The 15,550-nt window shown below is 56.5% G+C and overlaps 1 protein-coding gene across 2 annotated transcripts in view; it reads left to right on the plus strand.

The window, feature by feature from the left end:
* Positions 1-7,498: 7,498 nt before the first annotated feature.
* Positions 7,499-15,550, plus strand: part of ARHGEF4 (Rho guanine nucleotide exchange factor 4) — a 200,017-nt gene continuing 191,965 nt past the window's right edge. For both annotated transcript variants that reach the window (XM_072960762.1, XM_072960763.1), the window contains exon 1: positions 7,499-7,607. In XM_072960762.1, coding sequence (XP_072816863.1) covers positions 7,569-7,607 — 39 coding nt within the window. In that variant the 5' untranslated portion in view covers positions 7,499-7,568. The remainder of the gene's footprint in view (positions 7,608-15,550) is intronic.

Genomic DNA, 15,550 nt, shown 5'->3' on the forward strand with positions numbered 1-15,550 from the left:
GTGAGAAAACTGATTCACAAAGACCCAAATGCACACTGGGTAGAACCTTCTAAACCTCATCCCAGCTTCCTGCTCCTCATGGGACGATGAGTCACCAAGACGCTCAGATGCCCCCCTGATGGTGAAGGGGGTGGTGGACCCTCATTCAGTCTTTTTGTTCGCTTGAGCTCCGTAATCTCACGTGTAGGCAGGAATGATTCTCTCTCTTTCTCTCCCTCTCTCTCTCTCTGTCACACACACACACACACACACACACACACCCCGCCCCTCTGTAAAGGCATCTCACACAAGTGCGTAATCGCAGTGGCTGGCAGCCAGGCACAGCCTGAATTACAGCAGATTTCCCCTGTGGGCCCCGTTGCTGAGAGCGGCCTTGGCCTGGCTCCCAGGCACGGGGACCCAAGTCTGTCCCGCTGCCCAGCCTGGGCCATGGGGACGGGGGTGGGGCAGGGTGTCGGGGGGGGGGCCCTCCATGTGGTCGGGCTGTGGGGAGTGAGCGGTGCCGCGGGCTCACCCTGGCTCTGGCACCTGCCCCACCCATCCCCTGCCCACGGTCCTCAGGGTGGCCTCCCGGGCAGGTGGGCAGTTTGCCTGGAAGTGCTCAGCTTCCCGTCTGGCCGATGAGGGAGGCAGGAGTGGGGACAGCAGAACACTGGTCCTTTGCTCCGGTCTGAGTGAAATCCTGGAGATTTCTGAGGGGTTTTGTCCCTTCCCGGCCTCCTCACCCCTCCTTTTGGAGGCCCAGAGCACAGGGATGCCCCCCAGCCACACGGCCCTCCTCAAAGGAGGACCTGGTCTTGCTCTGTCCCCCCGTGGTGCCCAGGGATCACTCCCATGCAGCTGATGCCTCCCCCGGGGCCAGGCCTGCTCCTGAGACGGGAGACACAGCCCCTGCGGCAGGTGAGGCTATGGTTCGGAGGACGTGGGCTGCTGGCTCTTATTTTCCCTCCTGTTGAAGCTGGGTGTCCTCTTGGCCCTCCTGGAGGAGGCAGAAGGCCCTGTCATGGGAGCAGGGCCACTCGGCCTGCAAACGCACGCACAGTCCTGCTCCCCCAAGACCAGCACAGGCTGAGCCCTCTCCACCCCGAATGGGGTGCTTCTCCCAGGCCCCAGAGCCCCAGGCCGGGACCCTATTCAGAGCAGGCAGCCCCTGGCTTTCTGGGCCTGGAATAAAAGCCACTTGTTGCCTAGTGAGGGTACTAGGTGGGCATCTTCGTTATGTTTCATGGCTCCTTTCTTTCCTACAGTCATCCCGTCCCTCCACCCCTCTCTCCATCAGGCCTGGGAATACCCACCCCCCATCTGCTGCACACAAAAGCCCATTCTGGCCTCTCTCTTTGAGACCAGGCAGCAGTGGCGTCACCCCGGAGACCAGCGGCGCCTTCCGGCCCGACTTCTCCATCCCCTCCTCTGCCCAGCCCGGCCCCCGCCTGCTGGCCCAGCTCAGCCCCAAGTAGGCTCCCAGGCCACCGGAGCCCCACCGGCGGCCCCCACCAGCTGCTCTGGTTGCTCTCCTGTGAAGCTGGGTCTCCACATAGTGCGTTCCGTTCCGGTCTTTCCAGGGGCCCTGCGGCCCCAGATCGGGGTCACTTCCCTTGCTGCCACCGCCTTGCACTTGCCTGCAGCCCTGGGCTTGCCCCTCACTCCAGCCCTTCCAGGCCTCCAGGGCCCAACTCTGGCCCCTCCCCACGGCAGGCAGGCGCTGCTCCAAACTCTCACCTCTAGTTCCTGAGACGAAGGGGCCCTGACCATGTGACCCCTGCTCTGGGGTCCTCTCTGTCTCCCTCTCCCCCAGCTGCGAGCTCCTGGAGGGCAGGCACCCTGCTCTCTGGCCCCCCAAGTCCCTTGGGACTGGACCCCAAACCTCACACATTCAAAACTGATTCCTTGTTCCCCAAGCCGCCCAAATGGCACCTTCCCCAGGGTTCCTCCCATCTCACTGAGCAGCACTGTCATTCCTCTACTTAATCAGGCAAAAAAATCAGCTTTCTCCCTTTCCCAAAGCCTTATACCCAATTTACCAGCATTTCCTGTGGGAGGTATTTCCAAACCGCATCTCGATCCCACTACTCCCAGCCCATCCCCATTGCGCCAGCCCTGCTCCAACTGTTGGCCCTTCCCCACGGAGGCTTCCAAAGGTCCCATCCCTTCTGCGCCCAGCTCAGTGGCTTCTCACTGCCCTTAGAATAACCCCGACCCCTCCCTCTGGCCTCCAGGGCCCTCTGGCTCTGTCCTCACACCTAGGCCCCCACCTCACCTCCCACTTTTCTCTCTTTCTCTGAAACACAGCTGCTTAGGGTTCTTTCCGCCCTCTCCACCAAATTTGTTGGCACCCCAGGGCCTTTGCACTTATCCCCTCTTCAAGGACTCTCTTTCCCTGATCTTCATGTGACTGGCTTCTTCCCAGTCTGGCTTCTCCTCCAGGACTCAGGTTTTCCTGGGCCACCCAAATCATTCTTGTCTCCCTCACTCCTGCACTTGTTACCTCAATGGCACTTAATCCAATCTGTAATTTTCCATGTGTGGATTTGTTTCCAAGGATCCTCTGATGGTGGCAAACTAGACTGTTCCCAATGCCTGAATCATGTGTGCACATATTGGGTACTCAGTAAATGTTTCTGGAATACAGTCGTTTTATTGAGTTGATTTGAAATAACTATGAACTGTAGATGAGACATAAAAGGAGACCTAAGTTCCCCCACTCCAGCCTACCTCTGCCAGGTGTTTGCAGCCTGGTCAGGGCACCCAGCGGCCACACACAGGGGCCACGCGGGAACTCAGGCAAAATCTCTGCTGTGTCCATCCAGCCACACTCACGCCCCTCACAGCCACCCTGGAAGGATGGGTTGTTCCCCTACAAGTGCTGATAAAAACAGCTGGTCTCCCCTACTGATTTCAGGGCTAAGGGGGTGAGTAATCACGACAATGTCAAGGCTGTGAGGACAAGAGGCTTGAGAGCTGGTGTGATCACTGCCCCCATTTCATGGATGAAAACACTGAGGCACCTGGGGTTGGGTGAGCTGCTCAAGCACACATCGGCTGCAGAGCCAGGCTCTGGGGCTCTAGAGCTTCCACCTTCGCCCCAGCCTGGAGCCTCCACGGTCCTTACACAGAGCAGATGTGGTGGGGGGGTCAGAGAGCACAGGAGGGCAGGGGTCTTGGATCCTGTGGGGTGGTCCTTGTCAGGAGCAGTCCCTGCTGTCCAGGGTGGGACAGTGTCACCCTGACTCCTCAGATGGGGCAGAAGGAGGTCAACTGGTCCACTGGAGCCATCCCTCCAAGATGGCAGTCCACAGTGGGGCGCCCTGGGCAGAGGCCTGGGCTCTGGGCTCAAGTCCTGCCTCCATCTGCCCTTGATCTGTGACGTGGGGAAGAGGCAGAGACACCTGCTTCTCAGTGTGGCTGATGGTTTCCAGGCCAGCTCTTCTGATCCGTGGGGGCTGTTCTGCCTGCCCCAGATCCTGCTGGGCCTTCGCTCCCTGTGCCTCTCAGCCCCTTCCAGGCAATGTGTCCAGAGCAGCTCTCAGCCCCAGAGATAGGATCAAAAGGGCCCCTTCCTCTGCGACCAACCCCCTCATGGGAATCCTTATGGACTGTTCCTCCCGGCTTTGCTACCCTTGGCCAACCCAGGCCAGTGTCCGGCAGGGAGCTCGGTGGACACCCCAGCCCAGCTCTGCCCAGGAGCTCCTCCTGGCTGAATCCCCAGCCCATTTCAAGTTTCCTTCTGCACAGCTTCCCAGAGATTTCGGACCTGAGGCTCACTCTGCTTTGCTGGGCCACCTGGACTTGGCTGTACCCAACACTCCACCCAGGAAGCACCTGTCCCTGACCACCAGGGTCCGGTTGTGCTCAGGGCTCCTGGGGGCCAGATGCTGCCTGCTGCCTCACGGATGTGGCAGCCTCTGCTCGGCACCCTCGGCCAGCTCTTTTTCGCCTGCCATCCTGGGGAAGTACACTAAGGTCCATCCTGGCTCTGAAGACGAGCAGAATGCACCTGCTCCCTTCTCCTGATGGCCCCCGCCCTCCTGCCCCTTCCACACACCTCCGTTTCAGTCTGGACGTCCCCACAGAAGTGTCTCACTTTGTCCCAAGTCCCCAGGAAAATCTGACTCATAGAGTTGGGCATGAGAGAGCCAAGGTGGTGGGAGCTGAAAACCCCTCTGCTGGACCACCTCATGGGCCAACCAAGAGGGGACACCAATGCTGTCGCCTCTGCCTGGGGCTGGCCTCCAGTGGCTGCGCCTCCCTGTCTGTCTGAGCTGGCCTCTGCAGACCTACTTTTATGCCAAGGATCATTTGGTTTAAATTCAGCCCAAAGAACGGAATCATTTGTTGTCATCCTTCTCCCAGCCTTGAGGACCTCTGAAATTCCGTTTCCAATACATCCAGACTTTGTCCCCCACTGGGCAGCAGCAGTGCAGCAGGCCAGCTTCCTACCAAGGAAGCGCGTTCCCTCCCCATCCTCAGCTCCCTGGAGCAGGCATATGATGGGACATTCAGGCAACCCTGGGCTTTACATCTTGGGAGGTGACGGAGGTCGGGAGACCCAGGGTTCACTGGCAGAGACCAGGCAAGGCCAGAGGCTAGGAGCAACGTACAAGTGTTCGGGGCTGCAGTGCACTCAGTGAGGGCATTCAGGCAGCAGCATCGGCCTCTCCAAACAGGTAGCTCCTCTTGTAGAATCTTTAGCATGTCTGCAGCGGCTGCCTCTCCTGATTTCTGCCTGTTACCTGAGTCAGCGACCCCCCTCATTTGCCTAATTTGTGACCTATTCCATATTCTTCCTCAAACCTGTGTCCTGCTAGACTAGCCAGAGGGGGCAGTTTCTGTCCTCTGTGACCCAGATCCTGGCTGGGGTGCAGGTCCACCTCTCTGTGAGCCTGAGGACTTGGGGCAGAGGAGTACATCGAGTTAGGGGCGGGCACCAGGGAGGGGGGCACAGGGAGCCATGATGCCTGTCTGTCTGCCCTGCTCTTCCTGCCGCCCCAGTGCCTCTTGGCAGCTGGTGCAATGTTTTCTCTCTGACCACTCAATTCACCCCAAACTGCTGAACCTGCTTAACTCAGTGACAGACTTGAAACTGGGATCACAGAATTTAAACACGGTGAGCTCAGCCGATTAGAAACCTGCTGTGCAAATCCTCCTGCGAATCAAATGGACCTACCTTTTACAAAAAAAAAAAAAAAAAAAGAAAGAAAGAAAGAAAAGAAAAGACAGTATTTTTAGAGCAGTTTTAGGTTGACAACAAACTTGAGAGGGAGGCACAGATTTTCCATCGTCCACAGCGGCACAATGGTCATAACTGATAACCTCCACTGACAGGTCATTATCACCTGTAATTTACACGAATTAGGCTTCACTCTTGTTGTTGCATATTCTGGGTTTTGACTACCCACCATTAGAGCATCATACAGAATATTTTCACCATTCTAGGAATCCTCTGTGCTCTGCCTGTTCATCCCTGGCTTGCTTCTAGTCTCTGGCAAGCCCTGATCTTTTTCCTTTTTATCTTTTGATAAAAAGAGAGAGAGAGAGAGAGAACATATCCTTTCACTCTTGCAGTAATGCCGAGTGGAGCACTGCAGCCCAGGACTCCTAAAATCTCAGACGTAGACTGCATTTGGGGCCACATTCAGAGGATCCCTGGTCCAGGAAGTGGGGCCTTGGCCAGTGTCATAATTCAGCAGAGAGGCAAACCCCAGGTCGGAAACTAACCATCATAACCATTCCATTTACCAAGCACCTACCTGTCCTGGGCCGGGGACCAGCAGCAACAGTGTCACTTGAGAACTTGTTAAAATACAAATGCCCAGGCCCCACTCTGGACCTACTCTCCAGAAACTCCAGAAACTTTGGGGTGGGCCCAGCAGTCTGTGCTCTAACCAGTCCGCCAGGTGGTTCTGATGCCTGCTGAAGTCAGAACCTGCGAGCCAGGGCCTTCTCTACTGGGCAGATAAGGTCTGATAACTGTGCAGTCGGTGGCCAGGGGGTTGTGTCTTTTCAATAGACCCTCCGGGGGATTTTAGCACTTTAAGACTTCAGAGAAGAGGGAATTAACATTTTCTGAGCATCTCTGAGGTTTAACTTCTTCTTTAATCTCCACAGCAACCCCATGAGGCAGGTCTTCATCTCCCAGTTTAAAGAAAAGGGCTGAGAGAGGGAGACCAAGATCACACAATTGGTGCCCCCATGGCCAGGCTTCCAAATGCAAATCCCATGCCTTTCCTTCCAACACCACCCAGGGCCTCAGGGACACATTTCTTGCAAGGTCCATGGACCCTGGGAAGCGGAGAGTCGGGGATGGTGAAACAGCGCTTTCAGATGCTCTCACCGCCGCCTCCTCCGCTCCCAGATCCCGCAGATTCTAGGCATTCCCCTCCCAGGCTTTCTGCCCTGGCCTGGCTGCTCTGAGGGCCTGGGAGAAGCAGAGGCAGGTTGCATGTGGGGGAAAAAACAGTCTGCCGGGCAACACTGGACATGTATTGTTGACCCCGGAACAGCATTCAGGGGGGCCAGGAGTTGGATGAGGAGGCAGGCGTGGGCAGGGGCATGCAAAGCCAGTCTGGGCAGATGCTAAGCTTCCATGAGATGCCCGATCCTCAAAGTGGGGTTTGGAGCAGGACTGCATCATGACACCCAGCAGCCTTCGGCACTTGTCCTTCGTGGGCCCTTCCAGAATGAAAAAAAAAAAAAATATATATATATTTTCATTTATTTAAAATAGCTTTTGACAACTGTGTTTATATAAATATGACTACCATCCAGGCTGGATTTTATTATTATTTTTTTTTTATCATCATCATCATCATCATCATTTTTTCTTTTGATTTTACAAGAAATTAAGACATTTTTGTTGGTCTCTAGAAATACGGTGGTCCTCGTGGCCAGCGGGAGCCTGCCTCCTGGGCGGGCCTTATCCCCTTAGACCTCACAAAGCAAACAGCCTGGGCCTCCCTTTGCTCCTTAGCAGAAGACAGACTCTCCTCTACCTGAGGGACGACTCTCCACCTGCAGGAACACACCTGGGAGAGAGGGGAGCGAGAGTGGGTTCTGGACCCAGATTTCGGCTCTAGGGACTCCAGTCATACTCGCCTTTCAGCAGGTGCGTGAGCGCAGACGCCTTGCTAAGCGTCTCTGGGACACAGTTTCTTCAAGTGGCAACTGAGAATGCCGGGCAAATGCTCTGAAAGTTCTCAAAAGTTCGAAAGCAAAGCTCTCAAGCAGAAGGAGAGAGGCAGGGATGCGGTCTTGAGGGACCGGGGCGCGCGCCGTGTAGGGCGCAGATACCCGCGTTGCGAGGTGTTTGCTGAGATGTGCGGGGCGCGGGTTCACACGTTCTTTCTTACTAAACTCTCCGAGGCTCCCGGTCCCCCCGGAACTCCCCGGGGCGCGGGCCGGGCCGTGGCCGTGGGCAGCTCGGGCGTGCGTCTGCGGGTCTCGGGTCGCGGCCCGGCGCGGGGAGGCGGGGCGTCTGGGCGGCCGGGGGCGGGCCGGGGGCGGGGCGCGCGGCGGCGTTCCGGGATTCGGGCTCCGCGGCGCGCGGCGCTCCGTGCTGCGGGCGGACCACCATGCTCGGCGTCCTGCACTTCCTCCGGAGCTTCTTCAAGGTGAGAGGCTGCGTCCCGGGCCCGGCGATCCGCGCTGGGCGGCGTCTGATCGCGCGCGGGGAGCAGAGCAGCGGGCGCGCGCCGCTGCGCCCCGGGCCGACCGCTGGGCACCGGGTAGGTGGGGGGGGCACCCCGGGCGCTCCTTGCCGCCCCCAACTTTCCGACGTGCCGACTTGGAGACCAGGAGCCTGGCCACCCGGAATATGGGGAAGGAGAGGTGGCCGTCGGAGGCCGGCTGGACGGCAGCCCCGGGCCTCCCCGGCACCTGCTCGCCCTCGGCACGCAGGGCACGCGGCAGCCTCGACCCCTCAGCTCAGGACCGCAGGTTCCGAGAAGGAAGGCTTGTGCCTGGGCCAGCAGGTGCCCAGAAAGTGGTTGATACTGTGATTACTCGGGCTGAGAGTACCTGAGGTACCGAGGGAGCATACCAACGGGGTTGGGGCGCCGTTCTGAGAATGGGGTATTTAAGTGGGAACAGGGGAACAGGAACCTGGGGAGTGTTAGACTTCTACGCGAGGGGTGCCTCTCCCCAGGTTCGAATTCCTGGACGACTCACTAGAGGCAGTGGAACCCGCTCCCTTGGGGGCATCTCTGCCTCCCGTGCCCGGATGGGGCCCCATGGAGAGCAGTAAGCTCCAGGGCGCTGTCAGAGGGTAACCGGCTGCAGAGTGCCGAGCTCCACCTCCCCATGTGAGCAACCTGGGAAGGTGGTGGGAGGTGGGGTGGGGTTGGCTCTGACTGCGACCAACTGCGTAAAACAGAGGCAGGGAAGTGTTGCTGGAGTGACAGGTCCTGGAGTGGGCAGCTGTGCCTGGGGCCACGGCCAGAGAGTGGCGCTGTCCCTGGTGGGAGGAGGAGCTGCTCTGTCTGGCTGCAAGGCCACCTTCTCCTCAAAGTGCAGACTGCAGGTCCAGGTGGAGTTCTGTGGCTCTGAGAGCTCTGGGGGAAGTGACAAGAAACCAGTGACCCAGGGCCGGACCTGTCAGAGCCCTGCCCTCAGCCTGTTCCTCCGCCAGTCTGGAAGAGCAGCCTGTGAATCAGCTCATATCCCCAGCGATAATTACATGCGCACAAACGTCAGGAGGGGAGAGGGGCGGAGCCTTCAGGAACTTACACTGCTGGGTGCAGGAGAAGCCTGTGAGAACAGGGCAACCTGGCAGGTGTCAGATATGTGGCTCAGAACACACAGACACCCCCCACCCCTTCTGAATTCTGATTCTGTTTCTAACAAGCTGTACAATCTTGGGGCAGTCATGTAACCGCCTCGTCTTTGGTTTTCTGACTTGAAAAATGTGGACCATAATTCTGCACCTTTCAAGGTGGTTGTGGGTCTTATGACAGAAGGAACATGTGTTTGTAGAGCAGTGAGCCCGGGATGTTGGTCCTTATCTATGCCAGTAACCTCGGTGAGGGGAAGTCTGTCGGGCAGAATCAGGAGCTGGGGGATCAGGCAGCTGCTGCTGCGGAAGAGGTCACTGCACATCCCAGGGCGACCACCTTGCCCACCTGCTGACTGGGAGCCTCTTTGAAAGGGGGCCTTTGGGAAGATATTCTCATGGGATACACTGCCCTCACATTTCCAGCCTGTCCCCAGAGACCTTTGCACCTCTCCTTGTCCCCAGCCTTTGATGCCGACGCTAGGGTACCTGGAGGTCCTGAGACACCCAGGCCTCTCGGTGTGCACACCATGGAGACGACCAAATGTGCATGCCAGAGGATGTCCCTTTTTCCTGCCCCGCAGAGCCACCCTTAGGAAGGGCCCTGAACGCCTTGGCAGTCCACTTCTGGCTGTACAGGTGTATCTCGCAGAGTTACCTGTAAACGCCATTCACACGTGCTCTCCCTTCAGACACTGGTCATAAGGGCCATCCTGTGAGGCCACAGGAGTGGGAGGTGAAGGGAACCACCTCCTGATCCCTCCTGGGCCTGGACCCGTATGGACCACTCGGCGATGGTTGCTTGCTTGATCAAGAACGCTGCTTCATCCTAGGGGACTCAGCTCACTGGGGCCCCACAGTCAGACTCTGATAACAGAGACACACACAGTCCCCACCAAGTCTTGGGAGCAAGAACAGCCCCTCAAACCCCAGGCCCCAGCTGAGACTTCTGTTGGGGCTTGCTCTGCCCTGGGCACTCAGGGCACTGTGGTAACCAGGAGGTGTGACAGCCATGTGACAGAGCCCTTTGCAATGCAGGGAGAGCAGAGAGCCTGCTCACTGCCTTTGGGATCACCCAGCAGATGCTTTGGAGCAGCCCACCCAAGGAGGAAGTAAGTCACTTCAAACATCCAGGTGTCCATCCGGCAATGTGGCTTTTGCTATCAAAGGGCTGTCCCCAAACGTTCTGGACAAGTGGTTACTTCTGCAGCCTGCCCAGAGGCTTCACGGAAGTGGAAGGTCCGCTGATTCATGGAGTTTATGCCCCACACTCTGGTACACGTTAGGGTACCTTGCTACTCGCTGTTCTCCAAGTCAGGGTGGTGCCCTAGACCAGCATGAGGTCCTCTGGGGCGGAAGGGTCAAGGTCTCTGCGCACGAGATCATGGCACAGAATCAGCGAAGCCTTGAAGCAGCGCGGTGAAGCTATGCTGCTTGTCATGGGGAAGGCAGCCCACTTCTGCTCATCCCTGGGTGCTGAGAGAGGAAACACACACACACAGAGGCACATTTTACACCAAGTCAATGGCCAAGAACCGTAACAGAGTTGTTCCACTTAGGAGGTCACCCGTGGGACAGCACAGGCCCTGAAACAGTCCACTGGTGTCCTTCAGAGCCCCCTGCCCTCTGAACAAGCCAAGCTGGGAAGTCGAATAGAGCTACAGTGGGGGCTTCTAGGCTGGTGATTCCTTAGCCGCCAGGGATGAAGTACGACTTCTGAGTCCCTATTTTGGAGGGAAGGGGTGTTCCAGGGGCTTCCAGGTAGCCCTTCCTACCACAGCAGTCTCCACATCACCGGTGAAGGAACCTGGGTGGAGTTTCTACTGCAAACTGAGCGTGTCTTTGCCATCTGAACACCCAGGAGCCAGGGAAATCTCTGGAGGACAGATTCAGGATTCCAATGGGCTAGCATGAGGTGGGTGCATGGCCAGCCTCCCTATATGACCTGCCATGTCTCCCACCTCCCGCAGATCCTCGATCCCAGTGTGGGCTGTGGTGACATCCTGCACCTCCAGGAACATTGTTAGCTCAGAGCCAGTGTTCAGTAATTTCCAGATGGTCTAGGTGTTTCTCTGCACGGGAGTTTTTGGAAGATTCACAGTGCTGTTTGTTTAGGATGTTGTTACAAGTAACCAGCCTCCTCTTCATCGAAGGAGCTTGAGGTCTGTTGACTCAAGCCTGCAAATGAGGTGCGGGGCAGTGGAGTTTCATCAACAAATGCTTATCAAGCACCTACTAGCTGCCAGACACTGTTCTAGGCACGCCAAGCGCCTTCTGTGTACCAGATCCGGTTAAAAATTTTGTTATTACATTTTTATCAATATTAGCCAAGTCCAGTAGGACCCCTCTGATGTTGCCCGTTCATTCTGGTCCTGGCAGCCTCATGATATCAGTCGATGCCAGAGACTTCGGCTTCTGAGACCTGAATGCTGCTTCTCACCCTCTGCTGGGCCAGCCCGCACCACTCCCATTTGCCACCCAGGAAGCATTTCTCATTAGCATCTCCAGCTGATAGAGAATGACTTTTAGGGCAATTTTCCAAGATATTGAGATTCTTCCCGCCACAGTATTTCTCTGTGCCTTGGGGACAGGGCATGTCTGTTTCATTCTACTGGAGACACAGTTGGGGGTGGCGAGCAGGTTACCATTAATAAATCCACTCCAACACTCTGCCCCTTCAGACATCTGGATTCCTTCAAGGAACGTCCGCCTTTTCACTTCCATTTCACAGGAAGTTGGTATCAAGCTGAGGTTTTAGTCAAGCAACAGGCCACCTGCGGGAACACACACTGGCTGCCGGAGACAGCTTGTGGCCCCTAGAACGGGCGAGGCCCCCATGTCCACACATTCACCCTGGTCCCAGCGATGCTCTCCCCTCAGAGGTCAGAGTCTGTCACAGTCCAGCCCCCACATTTCCCCAGGTTCCGGCCCATACCTGTTGACCATGTAATCATTTTCTGAAACGTGAGCCTTTTCCTGGATAGTTTGAGTGGGTCATTGATTCCCACGGCCGTGCGGGGATCTGATTCTACTTTTTGTCCTCGAGGCCAGGAAGGGGCAGGGGTGGACGTGAGGAGGACTGGCCTCGCTGTACAGGGCAAGGTGATCACGGGCTCTGGAAGCAGAGGGTCTGTGAACGCCTTGACAGATGCCCATTCCTAAGACTGGGGTCTCCGTCTGTTCTCAACGATGCTCTGACGTTCATTCAAGGAGCAGGGAAGCAATCCATTCAGCTAGCTTCATGACTCACCAACCCATAGACTGATGGACTCAGTCTTGGTTCAGGGGTATCTCAGGCCTGTGGCTGCAAAAGAGAAAACACCACTTTCTGTGCAGTCAAGAATCCTGGGAATTCAGAAGCAACACACTTACCCCACAGTACCGGACATCTTCATGTCTTTCACTCAGGCTTTGCAGCACGAGTCACTTTTCCCTCCAAGACACTCAGCCACGGCTGCTATAATTAAGGCTTCACCATGCAGGCACCGAGATGCCAGAGTTCCAGAACTTAATGCCCAATATATTTTCTTTGCCTTTGGCCTCAAATTGGTGGATTAAGCAGAGGGGAGGGTAAGCTCAGTGGTAGAGCACATGCCTAGCATGCACAAGGTCCTGGGTTCAATCCCCAGTACTTCCATTAAATAAGTAAATAAATAAATAAACTAATTATCTCCCCCCACAAAATAAATAAAACTAGACTGCTTTTAAAAAATCATTTAAAAAATTGATGGCTTAAGCAATCCCAGCATTCCTCTCCTGCTTTCTCACAGGCTCTGTTACCTACAATCACCCTAGTACCAATTTCTTTTCTAGTGAAGGCTCTTGGTTGCAAAAGGCAAAAATGGACTCTAGTTAAATGAAAAAAGAGAGCTGTCTTGGCAGGGTGTGGGGTAGCTCCCAGGGCCCAGAGAGGTGGGGCAGAGTCGGTCCTGCTGGACAAGCCAGCTGCTGAGGCTGCCTGTGGCCACCTCCGCTCCTCTCTGAGAGTACCCTCCACCTCTGTCTTGTAGGCCTTAGGTCTGTGCTCAAGATCCAGGGTCCTGGCTGGAGCTGAGCCGAGCTGCCCTCTGGAGGGCGGGAAGGAAGGAAATCGGCCCCTATTCTGTTTCCAAGATGGTTGGGGCCCAGTTTCCCAACGGTCCTGGGACCCCCTCTTCCTGTGAGTCAGGATTGCTGTTCAGATGCTGGTCAGGAAGGCAGCAAATGCCTCCCCGCCACAACTAAGGACAAGCCCCACCGGGCCTCACTCAGCCTCCCAGCCTTGGGGTGAGGGGTGTGCACCCCAGCCCCCAGGGACGTTTGCTAAAGGGTCGCCAACATGCTCCAGCTCTTCTGGCTAAAGGTCACAACAGGCACCTGAGGCCACCAAGACCCTGCCCCGTGAGAGGTCATGGAGAGGCTGTCCCTGGGGATGACGGAGAGAGGAGAGGGCAGAGTGGGCAGGCCAGGCCAGCTGTGGGACTCAGATGCCTGCCCAGAGGCCCTCAGCACCTCCCCGGGGCTGCTGTTTCCCCAGCACGCTGGACTCTCCTCTGCCCGTCGTGCTGTAAATGAATCGACTTGCAGAAGTAAAACCTGGGCCTGGTCAGAGCCCCAAAGGGGCGCATGATCCAGGGTGTCTAAGCAGCCCGGCCAGCGTTGATGGTTCAGAGACATGGATTTCCACAACCTTCTCTCCAAGCTTGGGCCAGGCTCAGCCTAGCTCTCTGGGCCGAGGGGGCCCAGCTTCCCCACCCTGGGTGCCTGTCCTCCCCCCGGCCACCAGCCCGTGACAGTGTTCCCCACTGCTTGCTGCAGACCCAGCCCTTTCAGAGCCAGCCTGAGACGCCAGCCACTGTTTACACCCTCAGGGAGAAGCTGGGTTTGAATTCGCTCTTGGTGCCGGGTAGGGCTTGCTGGCCCCAAATGTTTTGTTTGCCCCTCCTGCCAGGTCCAACTGGGTGGTGTCCCTGTGCTCATGAGAAGTGCTGTCTTTCAGGAGTCCTTTCATGATGTCCTCATCTCTAAAGTGGGCAGTCTCCTCCCTGCCAGTTGTAAGCTTGTGAGGTTTATTGCCCGGCTCCTGGACCCTCCTGGGTGCCCAGTGCGAGCGCTCTGAGGGTGGGGAGGGTGCTGCCCGTGAGGCCCTGCTGCTCCTTGTCTTGTGACTCATGTACCACAGGTCAGGGGTTGGGAGGTGCCTCCACGCTCACAGGCTGCCCTGCCCTGCCCTGCCCTGCCCTGGGGTGCTGCCGTGCCACATCACCTCCTCCAGGAAGTCTTCCTTGATGCCTCCTTCCCTCCTCTTTGCTGTCTTCGCAGCGCAGCTTCCTTCAGTCATAGGAGCCCACTGGATTATAACCACGCACATGTTCACTACATGCACCTTTATTAAGGATCAGCTGACTGTATATTTCTATTTCGTACTGTTCTTAGAAGATGCCATGGCTCCACATTATAATTTCCATTTTCCCCGAGTTCCCAGCTTTTCCATTTACTCCCACAGGTGCTCTGCCCCAGACAGTGACACAAAAACATGCCGTCCTGTGCCTCACATATGTCATATGAAAATCCCACAGCAGAGAGAAAACGGTGCTTCCCGGGTACTTACTAATTAATCGGTGTGTGAATTCAAAACTCACCATGCCTAATACCAGGAGGTAGATTCATGGGTGCTCATTTTATTATTATTTCATAAGATATATAAATCTATTTTGGCCTTCATGTATCATATATGACATGATTTAAAAATTGACCACATGGTGACCCACTAAGCACGGACAGGAAGTAGGGTAGAAGAAACAGAGAAATCCTTTTCTGGTTGTCACACACTTGTCCGTGGCAGAGCTGGTGGGGATCAGGGAAGAGGAGGGAGGGGCTGGTCTGGCCTGTGGGGCTCCGACCTGTCTGGGAGCCTGGCCACACTGCAGATAGGAAGGTGACATCCAGGATCCAGAGAAAGCCATGCTCAGTGGCATCTGGTTAAATCAATGACAAGAAGATGACTTTGAAGCACAAATGATGGGTGAGCGGATGGCCCAGATGGGTGAAGCTAGGATCCTGCATGCCTGGGACCCGAGGCCACATCTCTCAGCACAGCTGCACGTCACAGTCACCAGCTGCACAGACTGAGTGGCTCAGAATTCAGGGCTGGGGCCAGGGCACTGGTTCCTAACTCACAAGTGACTCCAATGCACGACCGGGCTGAGAAGTACGACAGTACAGACCCACTGGGACAGGGCCATTCTCGGGGCTCCTCTGGACTAAAGGGCAGCTAGGCCCGAGCGCACGGGGTCCTGCAGACTTCTCACTGCCCTGTTGTATCCCTTCCCAGGGGACACAGCCCCTGCCCACTGGATGTGACCGTGGCTGAACCCCAGCAGTGTGATGCTGTCAATCCAGTCCCCCCCAGGCCACCCCTGAGTGCCTTGGCCGTTCGCCATGTGTGTCCCAAATGAGTGAATTTGTCCCTCCTGGCAGCTTTCAGCCAATGAGGTGAAGATTTCCTGAGCCTGAGCACTGATTGTCTTGGAGCAGGGCCGGGGCACCTTCCTTCGTGCCTCCCCGCCGCCCAGGGGTGTTGTGAAAGTTAAGCAACAATAAAAGCCTGGAAAAGCACACAGGTCGCCCAGCGCAGAGGGAGCACTCAACAGCTTACTTCTCTCTTGGGCATTCCTTCCCCATCTCTACTCCTCTCTGCCCCTAAACAAATATTTATCCCTGGAACCAGTGGAGGTGAGTGGAAACGCATCTCTGACACGGGGCCACGCGAGGGTGCTGCTCAGGCTGCCACCGCAGGCGCAGCCC

This window comes from Vicugna pacos, chromosome 5 (assembly GCF_048564905.1).
Source record: "Vicugna pacos chromosome 5, VicPac4, whole genome shotgun sequence".
Classification (NCBI taxonomy): Eukaryota; Metazoa; Chordata; class Mammalia; order Artiodactyla; family Camelidae; genus Vicugna; species Vicugna pacos.